The sequence below is a fragment of the Nannobrachium achirus genome (assembly GCF_963921795.1).
Source record: "Nannobrachium achirus genome assembly, chromosome: 20".
NCBI lineage: Eukaryota > Metazoa > Chordata > Actinopteri > Myctophiformes > Myctophidae > Nannobrachium > Nannobrachium achirus.
Genome location: NC_137827.1, coordinates 220,001 through 234,210, shown reverse-complemented (window position 1 = coordinate 234,210; position 14,210 = coordinate 220,001). Strand labels below are relative to the sequence as shown.

The following is a 14,210-nucleotide window of genomic DNA, read 5'->3' as shown; positions in this document are numbered from 1 at the left end:
CATATGCAAATTAATTTAAAAAAATAAAGTTTTTCAATGGCGTTAGGGATACTCTTATTCTGAAGAGATCGACACCGGACGTCCTATATTTGCTGACACTAAATTTGCTCACAGAACAAACCTGGGCGACGACGCGAGGTTAACTCCCATCTCGCGATACTATTGAAAAAGAGCAGATCTACAAGCTATCAACGCGGCACGTCGAGACGCGTTGATAGCTTGTAGATCTGTTCTTTTAACACACACACGCGCACACACACACACACACACACACACAGAGCGAACAGCTTTCAGGAACAACAGCCTGTTGTTTATTAGTTTACAGTTGTTACATTGTAACAGGAACATTAACAACATTAACATTAATAACGGATACATTGTGGATACTTTGTTCCGGTTTGAAGGTCAGTTTGTTTCTTTTATTCTTCTCTTTGTTTTCTGTTTTCAACAGGTTGATGGAGCTAACTGTTAGCTGCTAGCATTAGCCACAGACTACACTAATTATACTTTAAATATTATAACTTTAAACTTTATAGCCAACATAACTGGCTTTAGCTTCAGTCAATACATAGAATAGAACTAATGTTACTTTAACTATAACTAATAGCTTACTGTAGATAACTAGCATTAGACTCAGACTACACTAATAATACTTTAAATATTATAACTTTAAACTATTATAGCTAAAATAACTGGCTTTAGCCTCATAGAACAGAACTAATGTTACTTTAACTAAAGTAACTATAACTAATATATAGCTAAATGAACTAGTTTTAGCCTCAGTCAACACACAGAACAGAACTAATATTACTAGTTAGTAACTATGATCTTAAATAGCATCAACATCAGTCTAACCCACTAAATGTAAGCTAATGTCAGTGTTAACCAATGTAAGACTAACTATGATTAAACTAATATCTGCTATCATATATTATAATACTAACCCTAACCCTATATGTTATAGTTATTTATATAGTTATAGTGAATGTTAAACTATATATTTTATAGTTATTTACATAGTTATAGTGACAGAGTGAATGGAGTTAAACGATATATTTTATAGTTATTTATATAGTTATAGTGACAGAGTGAATGGAGTTAAACTATATATTTTATAGTTATTTATATAGTTATAGTGACAGAGTGAATGTAGTTAAACTATATATTTTATAGTTATTTATACAGTTATAATGACAGAGTGAATGGAGTTAAACTATATATTTTATAGTTATTTATATAGTTATAGTGACAGAGTGAATGGAGTTAAACTATATATTTTATAGTTATTTATATAGTTATAGTGACAGAGTGAATGGAGTTAAACTATATATTTTATAGTTATTTATATAGTTATAGTGACAGTGAATGGAGTTAAACTATATATTTTATAGTTATTTATATAGTTATAGTGACAGAGTGAATGGAGTTAAACTATATATTTTATAGTTATTTATATAGTTATAGTGACAGTGAATGGAGTTAAACTATATATTTTATAGTTATTTATATAGTTATAGTGACAGTGAATGGAGTTAAACTATATATTTTATAGTTATTTATATAGTTATAGTGACAGTGAATGGAGTTAAACTATATATTTTATAGTTATTTATATAGTTATAGTGACAGTGAATGGAGTTAAACTATATATTTTATAGTTATTTATATAGTTATAGTGACAGAGTGAATGGAGTTAAACTATATATGTTACTAGAAGGTCGGCCGGCTGCGCCGGCCTCCCCTCTAGGTCGTCGCGTTGCGTCTATAGGAGTAAATATTCATCGAAAACAAATCCCTGAGGTACAGGGTGGCCACGATCTGATGGTTTTTTTGAGAAAAAAAATTTTTTGAGAAAAAAAAATTTTTGAGAAAAAAAATTGAGAAAAAAAAATTTGAGAAAAAAAATGTTTCTAAAAAAATAATTTTAGAGAAAAAAAAATTTTTGAGAAAAAAAAATTTTGAGAAAAAAAAAATTGAGAAAAAAAAATGTTTGAGGAAAAAAAAATAATAATAATAGTAAATAAAACGTATTGGTGATGCGATGACGTGGTATACGGATGTTACTGCGATTGAGGTGAAAGAGAAAAGTGGAAAGTTGTGAGCTAACTATTAGCTATTTGTGTGTGTGTGTGTGTGTGTGTGTGTGTGTGTGTGTGTGTGTGTGTGTGTGTGTGTGTGTGTGTGTGTGTGTGTGTGTGTGTGTTCTGGCTACGCCCCCCTCGGTTGAAATTGGATCCGCCGGTCCCATAGCTGGGAATACGAGCCAATGGACGGCGGTCACCATGGCAACGGGGGGCCAATGATAGAGTTATGGGCGGTTTTTACACTCTACCGACATCTGCTCTAGCTATGAGTTGAAGTGGAGGCGAAATGGGCGTGTATGGGCTTGGAAGTGGGATGCGGCTCTAAGAAAAATGTAATAGTAGATAGTTATTTATATAGTTATAGTGACAGTGAATGGAGTTAAACTATATATTTTATAGTTATTTATATAGTTATAGTGACAGAGTGAATGGAGTTAAACTATATATTTTATAGTTATTTATACAGTTATAGTGACAGTGAATGGAGTTAAACTATATATTTTATAGTTATTTATATAGTTATAGTGACAGAGTGAATGGAGTTAAACTATATATTTTATAGTTATTTATATAACTAGAAGCTGGGCCGCCCTTCGGGCGGCCCAGCGTCTAGTCGGCGACCTGGCCAACTCGGGAACGATGTAAATAGGGAATGAATGCCCCGCCCTTTAATGCAAACCCTATTATACCTGTTGTCATAGGACCCATTTTGACCATCTGTTTGCCTGTGTCCATTTATGCCCATATATGGAGATATCTGTTATCTGTCTGTCTGTCAGCGTCCATTTTATGTCCATATATGGAGATCACTGCAGATATAGTTCTGGGTCCATTTTATGCCCATATATGCCCATATATGGAGATATCTGTCTATTTGCGTCCATTTCATGCCCATATATGGAGATCTCTGTATCTGTCTGTCTGTGTCCCTTTATGCCCGTATTTTGACCATCTGTCTGCCTGTGTCCATTTATGCCCATATATGGAGATATCTGTATCTGTCTGTCTGTCTGTCGGCGTCCATTCCATTTTATGTCCATATATGGAGATCACTGCAGTTATAGTTCTGGGTCCATTTTATGCCCAGATATGGAGATATCTGTCTATCTGTGTCCATTTTATGCCCATATATGGAGTATCTGTCTGTGCCTCCAACTGTGTTGCAGACACAGTGCCGGTTCCCCCTTTAATGCAAACCTCACACCTGTTGTCATAGGACCCGTTTTGAACATCTGTTTGCCTGTGTCCATTTATGTCCATATATGGAGATATCTGTATCTGTCTGTCTGCAATCCATTTTATGCCCATATATGGGGGCATTCATTTTATGCCCATATATGGAGAACGCGCGTGCCCGTGGGACGAACGGTTCTCGAGATACGCGGATTACATACATACATACACACTCACAGAGATTTTTTGTTGACTCATGTGGCGTACGTGATGTCAGAGCCTTTTATGAAGTGATGTCACAATGAGTCAGAGCTTTCGCCGATTTCCTCCGGAACAGCCTGATGTCAACAATCAACCCCGCATAAGGAGATTCCGAACGTTTCGCGCCGGTTCGGGAAAACCGCGCGTCGGGTCGGGTCGAGACCCGGCACTGCACTCCGTGCCGCGGCGGGGAACGCGCGTGCCGAATCTGAAGCCGGTGGGACGAACGGTTCTCGAGATACGCGGATTACAGACACGCAGAGACTTCTCACATTTATAGATAGATTATAGTTATAGTGCTCAGTGTGAATGGTGTTAAACTGGTGAGGGGCGGGCCCCAGCCCTGATTGACAGCTGTCTGTCTGCCCACAGTCTATTGCATTAGTAGTGACCGACCCACTGACCAATGGATGACCAATGGGGTTTATTATCCTGGGATGTGTTTTATAATAGATAAAACCCAGTTCCGCTGTCCTGTCCTGTCCTGTCCTGTCCTCTCCTCTCCTCTCCTCTCCTCTCCTCTCCTCTCCTCTCCTCTCCTCTCCTGTCCTCTCCTGTCCCTGTCCTGTCCTGTCCTGTCCTGTCCTGTCCTGCTCGCTGTGTGTCTTTGATCAGGATCACATAACGCTATGTTTCACAGAAATCATTACAAAACACATGACCATTTATAACACTACTATAACACTACATTCTCTGTGGGGTTCAGGTCAGGCCAGTTGGCTGCTCAGTTAAGCCCAGGAATACCTTGGTCAGTTACTAGTAGCTTCTGGCTCTGTGGCAGCTGCCAACTGTGCCAAGTGCTCCTGGAAGATGAAATCAGTGTCTCCATCAAGCTGGTTGGCTACAGAAGCACAAAGTGTTGTTAAAACCTCCTGCTAGAACGCTGTGTTGACGTGATAAAAACACAGTGGAGCAAAAGACTGACTGAGGAAAGTTCTCTAACTCAGACTCAGTGCCTCTCAGTCTTTCTCCTTGATCTCCAAATGAAATGTAGAATCAAGTTGCTTGATGGTGTCAAGTTGTTGGTACGATGTGTGACATCACAATATCCAGTGTGTAGAAGAGGTGGTCAGTGTCTGTGACATCATTTATTGATGATAAGGGCTTTATTGTTCTTTTATTGTTGTATGACGTTATGTATTGTTGGATGACGTCATGTATTGTTGGATGACATCATTGATACGTTGTGGCTCAATCACATATATTTATATTTGTATTGGCTCAAACTTGAATGATAAACTGGAAAAAAGGTTTAATGTGTTGTATATTACTTTGTTAGATAAACATGGAAGTTATGCATGCAGTGCACACGCACGCACACACAGACACACACACACACACACACACACACACACACACACACACACACACACACACACACACACACACACACACACACACACACACACACACACACACACACAGAGAGAGAGTCAGTGAAGCAGAGAGGTGAGAACAAGTATGATGGGAGGAGAGCCAACATAACATAGAGAAAGCACTGTTCTCTGGAATGTCTCTCTCTCTCTCTCTAGCTCTCTCTCTCTCTCTCTCTCTCTCTCTCTCTCTCTCTCTGTCTCTCTCTCTCTCTCTCTCTCTCTCTCTCTGTCTCTCTCTCTCTCTCTCTCTTCTCTCTCTCTCTCTCTCTCTCTCTCATCTCTCTCTCTCTCTCTCTCTCTCTCTCTGTCTCTCTCTCTCTCTCTCTCTCTCTCTCTCTGTATCTCCTTCTCTCTCTCTCTCTCTCTCTCTCCTCTCTCTCTCTCTCTCTCTCTCTCTCTCTCCAGTGGTAGAGCAGGTGTCATTGCTTGGTGAATTTAAGACAGAGTAGAATGTTATGATATTTATAGTGTAATAGTTTATATGATCATATTCATATAGTTTAATAGTTTTGTATGATCATATTCATATAGTGTAATAGTTTATATGATCATATTCATATAGTGTAATCGCTTATATGATCATATTCATATAGTGTAATAGTATATATGATCATATTCATATAGTGTAATAGTTTATATGATCATATTCATATAGTGTAATAGTTTATATGATCATATTCATAGGGCACGTTCGGAAATGCGCACTCAACGCACTGGTGTGCCATGTTGTCGTTCGTTTATTCGGTGCACTTGGTGCGTTGTCGTTCGGAAATCCAGTGCGCGGCGCACTGGTGTGTTGAGTGCACGCACTCACCAACCCTACTCAGAAGATGGGGTTAGGCAGTGTGGTGCGGTGGTGCGGTGTTCTGATTGGTTGGTTTTCATCGCCATGTCTCGGAGCGCTTCTCAGCTGTGAACAATGGAGGAAATTACCGCAAAATGCAGCATTTACAGCTTTATTGGTCGTCTGGGCATGATAGTTTCACACACATCAACATGTAAACTAACAGCAGGTATGCCAATGTTATGAATTACATCTCCTTTCATTATCAACGTTACGTTAGCAACTGCTGCTTTTCAGAAAGTTTACATTCAGAGTTCAGAGTGAAAAAGCACACAGCTGCCTGTTAAAACTGGTCGTTCGTAAATAAGCCACACTGAACGCACTCTACAACGCCACGCCCATATAGGTAAATAGTTTATATGATCATATTCATATAGTGTAATAGTTTATATGATCATGTTCATATAGTGTAATAGTTTATATGATCATATTCATATAGTGTAATAGTTTATATGATCATGTTCATATAGTGTAATAGTTTATATGATCATATTCATATAGTGTAATAGTTTATATGATCATGTTCATATAGTGTATTAGTTTATATGATCATATTCATATAGTGTAATAGTTTATATGATCATATTCATATAGTGTAATAGTTTGTATGATCATATTCATATAGTGTAATAGTTTATATAATCATATTCATATAGTGTAATAGTTTATATCAGGCATTGACACTAAGGCTTGCCCACCTGCCCCCGGCAGGTAAATTAAACTTTAGGGCAGGTGGAGTTTGCTTTCAGGTTGCCCGATCGGGCAAGTGCTCATTTCAGAGGGGACGCAACCGTCTATAAACACAACACCAGATATCTGTCTAAACACCTGAACGTGGCCAGAGCGCTCTGTCTTCTGGTCTGTGGAATGTAAAATAAGAGTACTGTTTACCTACAGTATAATGTGCTATTTTTACTGTTGCTACACACTTACCCATCTTTTTATGATTAACAATTTACTTTTTGGGCAAGTGGGCATGACTTTTGGGCAAGTAGAACATGACATGTACTTGCCCGATGGGCAAGTGCCTCTGAGACCTTAGTGTCAACCCCTGTATATGATCATATTCATATAGTGTAATAGTTTTTATGATCATATCCATATAGTGTAATAGTTTATATGATCATATTCATATAGTGTAATAGTTTATATGATCACATTCATATAGTGTAATAGTTTATATGATCATATTCATATAGTGTATTAGTTTATATGATCATATTCATATAGTTTAATAGTTTATATGATCATATTCATATAGTGTAATAGTTTATATGATCATATTCATATAGTGTAATAGTTTATATGATCATATTCATATAGTGTAATAGTTTATATGATCATATTCATATAGTGTATTAGTTTATATGAGACGCATAAGTGCATACAGGTGTCATGGCTGTACCTCAAACACAGCATGAGCTATACCTGTTCAAAGTTTGCATTTTTCAAAAGCTTCCTACAGCGCCACCCTTTGGCCGATTGTTGCGAGCTTCGCGTTTTAGCCGTTTGGCATAGTCCCCTGCCATACTGCAGAGTTTCGTAAAAAGCGACTGCACGGTCTAGCCGCTAGAGAAAAAGTGGCAGAATAATAATAATGATGAAGTCCAATATCAATGATTGGCCTTTGAGACTTCGTGCCTTGGCCACTAAAAATCCCCAGCAGCATTTGGGAAGGCATAGCCTCCCCTAGCCTTCATTATGCGCCGCCTATGGATGATAGGTTTTAATGGTTGAACTGCTAGCCTATGGATGATAGGTTTTAATGGTTGAACTGCTAGCCAAAGAATAATATGAATTCTATGCTTACATGATAAAAGAGCCTATAAGGCCTAACAAAAAAAAACTTTGGTTTCCGGTTGGCTGTCATTTTAGGGCTGAGTAGGTAGGGAATTTATTTTATTTTATTTTTTATTTTTATTTTTTTGTGGGCATGATGGGTAGCAAGGAATTTTATTTTATTTCCTCATGGGAAGGATGGGTACGTAGTTTTTTATTTTTTTAATTTTTAATTTTTATTTCAATGTTTAATTTACAGTTTTAATGAATCATTTAAAACATATTTTTTAAATTTAATTTTAATGTTTAATTTACAGTTTTAATGAATCATGCAAATGAAATCATATTTCAATTTCTTTTAGGATACTCTTATTCTGAAGAGATTAAGAAGTCGACCACCGTCTGGAAGTCTTATTGTAATAAGAAATCTGGAAGTCTTATTGCTGCTAGCACAACATATCTTATTCTGAAGAGATCGGCTACAGGAAGTGTTAGATTTTCCAGCTTAGATTTGACAAAAGAACACAACTGGACGAGCGAGCGAGAGAGAGAGACGCAGTCGTACTTGCAGACATGCAGTGTCGCACGGGAGTCCGCATTCACTCAAGCGCTGTTGCCGTACAGTCTTTCAGATGAATCCCACGCTGTCATAAATGTTTCGTCTCCAACTCACGTCTCTCTGTGGTGGCTATACAGTTCTCAGATGTACTGGTGGCTGGGCTGCTAACGTTGCTAGCATGGCTACCGCTGCCAGTCAGTGTTGTTGTTGACTGAGTGGCAACGCAATTTGTCCCCCGATTGTGTGTGTGCTTGTGTGTCTGTGTGTGTTTGGAGGAATACAAGTTGTAACGTAACTCACATTAGTTTAGCCTCGGGAACCGGGGACAGGTCCTGACTTTGCGAATGTGGTCGCACCAAATATATTTTTTGTAAGACGTTTTTGATCGACTCGGTCGGATTTTGACTTTATTTATTTATTTATTTTTTTTCACTCCAAATGCCAATAAAATCATCTGGGTCGCACGTATTTAACTCATACCCTGCCAAGCCCGAGGAACCCGAGAATTTTGGGATGTCCCTCCCTGCCACGCCCGAGGAACCCGAGAATGGCCGCCATTTTGAAAAAAAAAAAATTTTTTTTTTTCATTTTTTTTTTTCGTTTTTTTGTTTTTTTGGACCCCAAAAACGTTAGTAGGGCATGATAGCGATCGCGAAATTGCTTGTTTAACCCCCATACAACCCCCATACAACTCAGGTAGCAGACCTCCAAGCTCACAACAGTGTAAAACATAGTGGCTGCTATCTCATGAATGCCTGAACGGATTTCCATTCGGATTCTTTTGTTTGAAAGCTGTGAGCAATGTGGACACACGTGGTGCATTATCTAGGCATGGGTGTGCATGATCCGTGCACTATGAATTACATGGAAGTCTATGGAGACAGTTTGGCAGGATTGGAGTACGAAGGTATTGTTAAATGGCAGCAAATGAGTTAATAGGGTCGGTCGCCAACCGGAAACCAAGTTTTTTTTTTGTTAGGCCTAACAGCCATTTTCCCAGCCGGCCACGGTGGCCGGTTGACTTGATAATGAGATGATAATGAGATGATAATGAGATGATAATGAGATGTGGGACTGACATAGCTTTCAACCTGGCGGAGACAATTACCCATAATTCAATGCTTCACTTCAATCTCTGTCTCAATGGTACCGACTGGTACAACCCTGCTCTGTGTGTGTGTGTGTGTGTGTGTGTGTGTGTGTGTGTGTGTGTGTGTGTGTGTGTGTGTGTGTGTGTGTGTGTGTGTGTGCTGTGTGTGTGTGTGTGTGTGCGCGTGCGTGCGTGCGTGCGTGCGTGCGTGTGCGCGCGTGTTGCAGTGAAGCCACCAGAGAGAAGAAGCAGAGCCTTATCTCTGCTCCACATTCCACACACACACACACACACACACACACACACACACACACACACACACACACACACACACACACACACACACACACACAGGAACAGAAGGTAAACAAACCAGATCATGTGACAGAAACTGATGACAGAAACGGAGTCAATGTGTGTGTGTGTGTGTGTGTGTGTGTGTGTGTGTGTGTGTGTGTGTGTGTGTGTGTGTGTGTGTGTGTGTGTGTGTGTGTGTGTGTGTGAGAGACAATCACACTCAGTGATTGGGCGTTACTTGTGTGTGGTTATTCTGACAAGGATGTTTTTGTGACATCATAAACTGGCCCACCCTGATCACAACCCAACACCTACAATTACATTATTTATAAAAAAAAAACAGTAACATTCATAAATGTGAACTTGGGCTTTGCAGCTTTCATAAAACATTCCAAACTGTGCCGTATAACAAGTGTATCTTGGATGCACAATCTATAAACATATTTTACATTTTTTATAATCCCACATTTCTTGACTATAGTAGGCTCTTTCTGGATCCTCAGTCCCCTGGGTACCATGTTGTAGATTAACTAGAAGGTCGGCCGGCTGCGCCGGCCTCCCCTCTAGGTCGTCGCGTTGCGTCTATAGGAGTAAATATTCGTCGAAAACAAATCCCTGAGGTACAGGGTGGCCACGATCTGATGTTTTTTTTTTGAGAAAAAAATGTTTTTTGAGAAAAAAAAAGTTTTTGAGAAAAAAAAAGTTTTTTGAGAAAAAAGTTTTTTTTTTGAGAAAAAACATTTTTTTGAGAAAAAAAATTGAGAAAAAAAAAATTTGAGAACATTTTTTTTTCTCAAAAAAAAAATTTTAGAGAAAAAATTTTTTTTGAGAAAAAAACATTTTTTGAGAAAAAATTGAGAAAAAAATATTTTTTGAGAAAAAAAAAATTTGAGAAAAAAATATTTTTGAGGAAAAAATATTTTGAGAAAAACAAAATTTGAGAAAAAAAGTTTTTAGAGAAAAAAAAAGTTTTGAGAAAAAAAAAATTTGAGAAAAAAAAAATTTGAGAAAAAAAAATTTGAGAAAAAATTTTTTTTGAGAAAAAAAATGTTTTGAGAAAAAAAATGTTTTGAGAAAAAAAAATGTTTGAGAAAAAAACATTGGAAAAAAAATAATAATAAATAAAACGTATTGGTGATGCGATGACGTGGTGTATACGGATGTTACTGCGATTGAGGTGAAAGAGAGAAGTGGAAAGTTGTGAGCTAACTCGTCTCTCTGTGCATTTCCCCCCCCCAAAGTGTGCGTCTCTCTCTGTGCATTTGCCCCCCCCCCAAAGTGTGCGTCTCTCTCTGTGCATTTGCCCCCCCCCCCAAAGTGTGCATTTGCCCCCCCCAAAGTGTGCGTCTCTCTCTGTGCATTTGCCCCCCCCCCCCCCCCAAAGTGTGCGTCTCTAGCCCTCCCTCTCTGTTGTAAATGTAATTCGATACACTGCCCTGCTCCTCTCCCCTTCTCTCTCTCTCTCTCTCTCTCTCTCTCTCTCTCTCAGTGCCTGGGCTGGCTTAGGCTTCACCACTGAGGCTTCACCACTGTCCTGTGTCCTGTGTCCTGTGTCCGTTGCTTGAAGTGGGCTGCGGCTTTAAGCCAATTGTAAATATAAGATAGATCTGGAGCTTCAGTTGGTCCTTGGACCCCTGGAGCTCCTCTGTGTGAGCAGACCAGAGTTCAGTTGGTCTGTGGAGCCCTGGAGCTCCTCTGTGTGAGCAGACCAGAGTTCTGTTGCTTCGAGTGACTTTTTGAATTTATTCATTCTTAGATCTAAGAAGCATGTGGCTGTTACCATGGTGATGACACGGTTTGGTATCAGTGATGTCAGCATGCAGACTGACATTCTGTAAATTAATTGTAGATATTCACACACACACACACACACACACACACACACACACACACACACACACACACACACACACACACACACACACACACACACACACACACACAGAGAGAGAGAGATACATTGTATCTTTGAGTCCTTTGAGGTGACACACTGAACTCCCAATCATGCATCATTGAGGAATGCAAGCAGTCTGGAAACATTCCTGTGTGTGTGTGTGTGTGTGTGTGTGTGTGTGTGTGTGTGTGTGTGTGTGTGTGTGTGTGTGTGTGTGTGTGTGTGTGTGTGTGTGTGCAGATATGTTATCTTGTTGAGTCCCTTTGTTTACCTTTTCTCTTCAGACTCTCTCTCTCTCTCTCTCTCTCTCTCTCTCTCTCTCTCTTTCTCTCTCTGTCTCTCTGTCACTTCAAAGAAGCTTTATTGACATGAGAAAACAAGTTTACATTGCCATTGTGAAACAAAATAATGTACAAATACGTATTGAATATAAATGGGAAAAAAGAAACTAAAGTAAATGGTTCACGGTATAATATTTCTTTCTAGTTTGTCATTGGTCATGTTTTCGAACTGTTTGGTGATTGTAATCTGGGGTGGGTGTGTGTCAATGTCCTGAACCTAACCCTAACCGTAACCCTGAACCTAACTGTGAGTTAAGTTGCTGCACACACCTCTAAAGCCTCGAACAGAGTCGGGTCCGCGGTGTAGTGCGGTGTAGTCTTTTTGAGTCATAAAACTACAACGTTAACGCTCAAAAAGACTACACCGCACTCAGGGGCGTCAATTGGGTATGGCAGGGGTATGCAGCTGCCATACCCTGGGTCCAGGGGGGGAAGATAAAAGTTACTTTTAAATATAAATCCATGAACGTCTCTTTGTCTATCTGTGCTGGTTATTATGTTGTTAAATTACAGTAAAATAACTACAAATGCAAAATTTAACAAAATGGTCACTTTAACAAGGTATTATAATTATATTCTCCACACTTGTATTCTCCACCATCTTGACAGAATGGTTCCACAGGTCAGCACAGGTGCAATGCATTATTCTTAATTGTGGCCATGTTTACTATATTATGTAAAGTTTAGCTGCACTCCAGCCCAAGAAACCATAGAAACCTGTGTAAAAAAACTGACATTTTCGTTTTTTTGTTTTTTTTTCAGACATGGTGAAAATAGCAGATCTACATGCTCACAACGCCTCGCAGCGCGAGGCGTTGTGAGCATGTAGATCTGCTATTTTCACAACAGAACCGTGTTATCCAAAATGTAATGCCTCTTTTCCATGAGGACTCCCATCTTTGCCATACCCTAGCTTTTGCTGAACTGACGCCACTGACACCACGTTGGATAGCCTTCCACCGCGGACCCGTCTCTGTTCGAGGCTTAACCCTAACCCTGACCCTGAACCTAACTGTGAGTTAGTTAACTCACAGTTAGGTTCAGGACATTGACACACACCCACCGACCGGCCGGGGGGGGAAACAGCGCAACTAGCGGCCAATCATAGGAAGTTTTAGTTCCGTATTGGAGTCATTTTAGATCGGCGGAACTATGACCCTGCTCTAACCCTAACCCTGACTATAGTAGTAGGCTACTAGTCATCAAGATACTAATATACAGTGGACTGAAATAATTAAAGCTGGTCATGTTGGCACGTTTGGAATTCTAACAGCTGAAACCAATAAAATATCAGTATTCCTGCGGGCCGCATTAAGCGCATGTGGCCCCCGGGCCGCCAGTTGCCCATGTATGCTCTTTAACGTCCCTCTTTCTGCTCTGTCTTCATGCAGGTTCCACATCTGAACTGGACATGTAACCACACACACACACACACACACACACACACACACACACACACACACACACACACACACAGAGAGATGAACGGCCATGCGGGGGAGGGGGGGGAGGAGGCTCACAGGGAGATGGCGGTGGACTGTCCAGGAGACCTGGGGAGTCGAACGCTGCCAGCAAGACGCTCTGCTCAGCTGGAGAGGATACGACAACACCAGGTATTAATCCTACTATATATGTACCATACCATACTATACCATACCATACCATACCATACTATACCATACCATACCATACCATACCATACCATACTATACCATACCATACCATACCATACCATACTATACTAATGTATACTATATATGACGCTCTGCTCAGCTGGAGAGGATACGACAACACCAGGTAACCATGGTTACTGTACTATACCATACCATACTAGAGATGCTCCGATCAGGTTTTTTGGGGCCGATACCGATCACCGATCAGCTGGAATCAATATCTGCCGATACCGATATTACCGATCGATCACAGCGTGTAATCAATATCTGCCAATCCCGATATCTATAATGTGTATATATTATATCATAGTGTATATATATCTACTATAGGAGGATCTACGTCGCAGAAGGAGGGAAGAAGAGGGTTAACAGATGGATCTATAGATCTATAATGTGTATTTGTTATATCATAGTGTATATATATCTACTCTACAGGAGGATCTACGCAGAAGGAGGGAGGAGGAGGGGAAACAGATGGATCTATAGATCTATAATGTGTATATCTAACCTACAGGAGGATCTACGCAGAAGGAGGGAGGAGGAGGGGAAACAGATGGATCTATAGATCTATAATGTGTATATCTAACCTACAGGAGGATCTACGCAGAAGGAGGGAGGAGGGGAAACAGATGGATCTATAGATCTATAATGTGTATTTGTTATATCATAGTGTATATATATCTACTCTACAGGAGGACCTAAGGAGAAGGAGAGAAGAAGAGGGTTAACAGATGGATCTATAGATCTATAATGTGTATTTGTTATATCATAGTGTATATATATCTACTCTACAGGAGGACCTAAGGAGAAGGAGAGAAGAAGAGGGTAAACAGATGGAT

General features: G+C 39.7%; 1 protein-coding gene across 1 annotated transcript in view; it reads left to right on the top strand.

The window, feature by feature from the left end:
• Positions 1-279: 279 nt before the first annotated feature.
• The window catches only part of pals1a (protein associated with LIN7 1, MAGUK p55 family member a), a 78,243-nt gene continuing 64,312 nt past the window's right edge, over positions 280-14,210 (top strand). The window contains exons 1-2 of the mRNA XM_080750180.1: positions 280-404; positions 13,090-13,311. Of these exons, the coding sequence (XP_080606306.1) occupies positions 13,180-13,311 (132 nt within the window). The 5' untranslated portion in view covers positions 280-404; positions 13,090-13,179. The remainder of the gene's footprint in view (positions 405-13,089; positions 13,312-14,210) is intronic.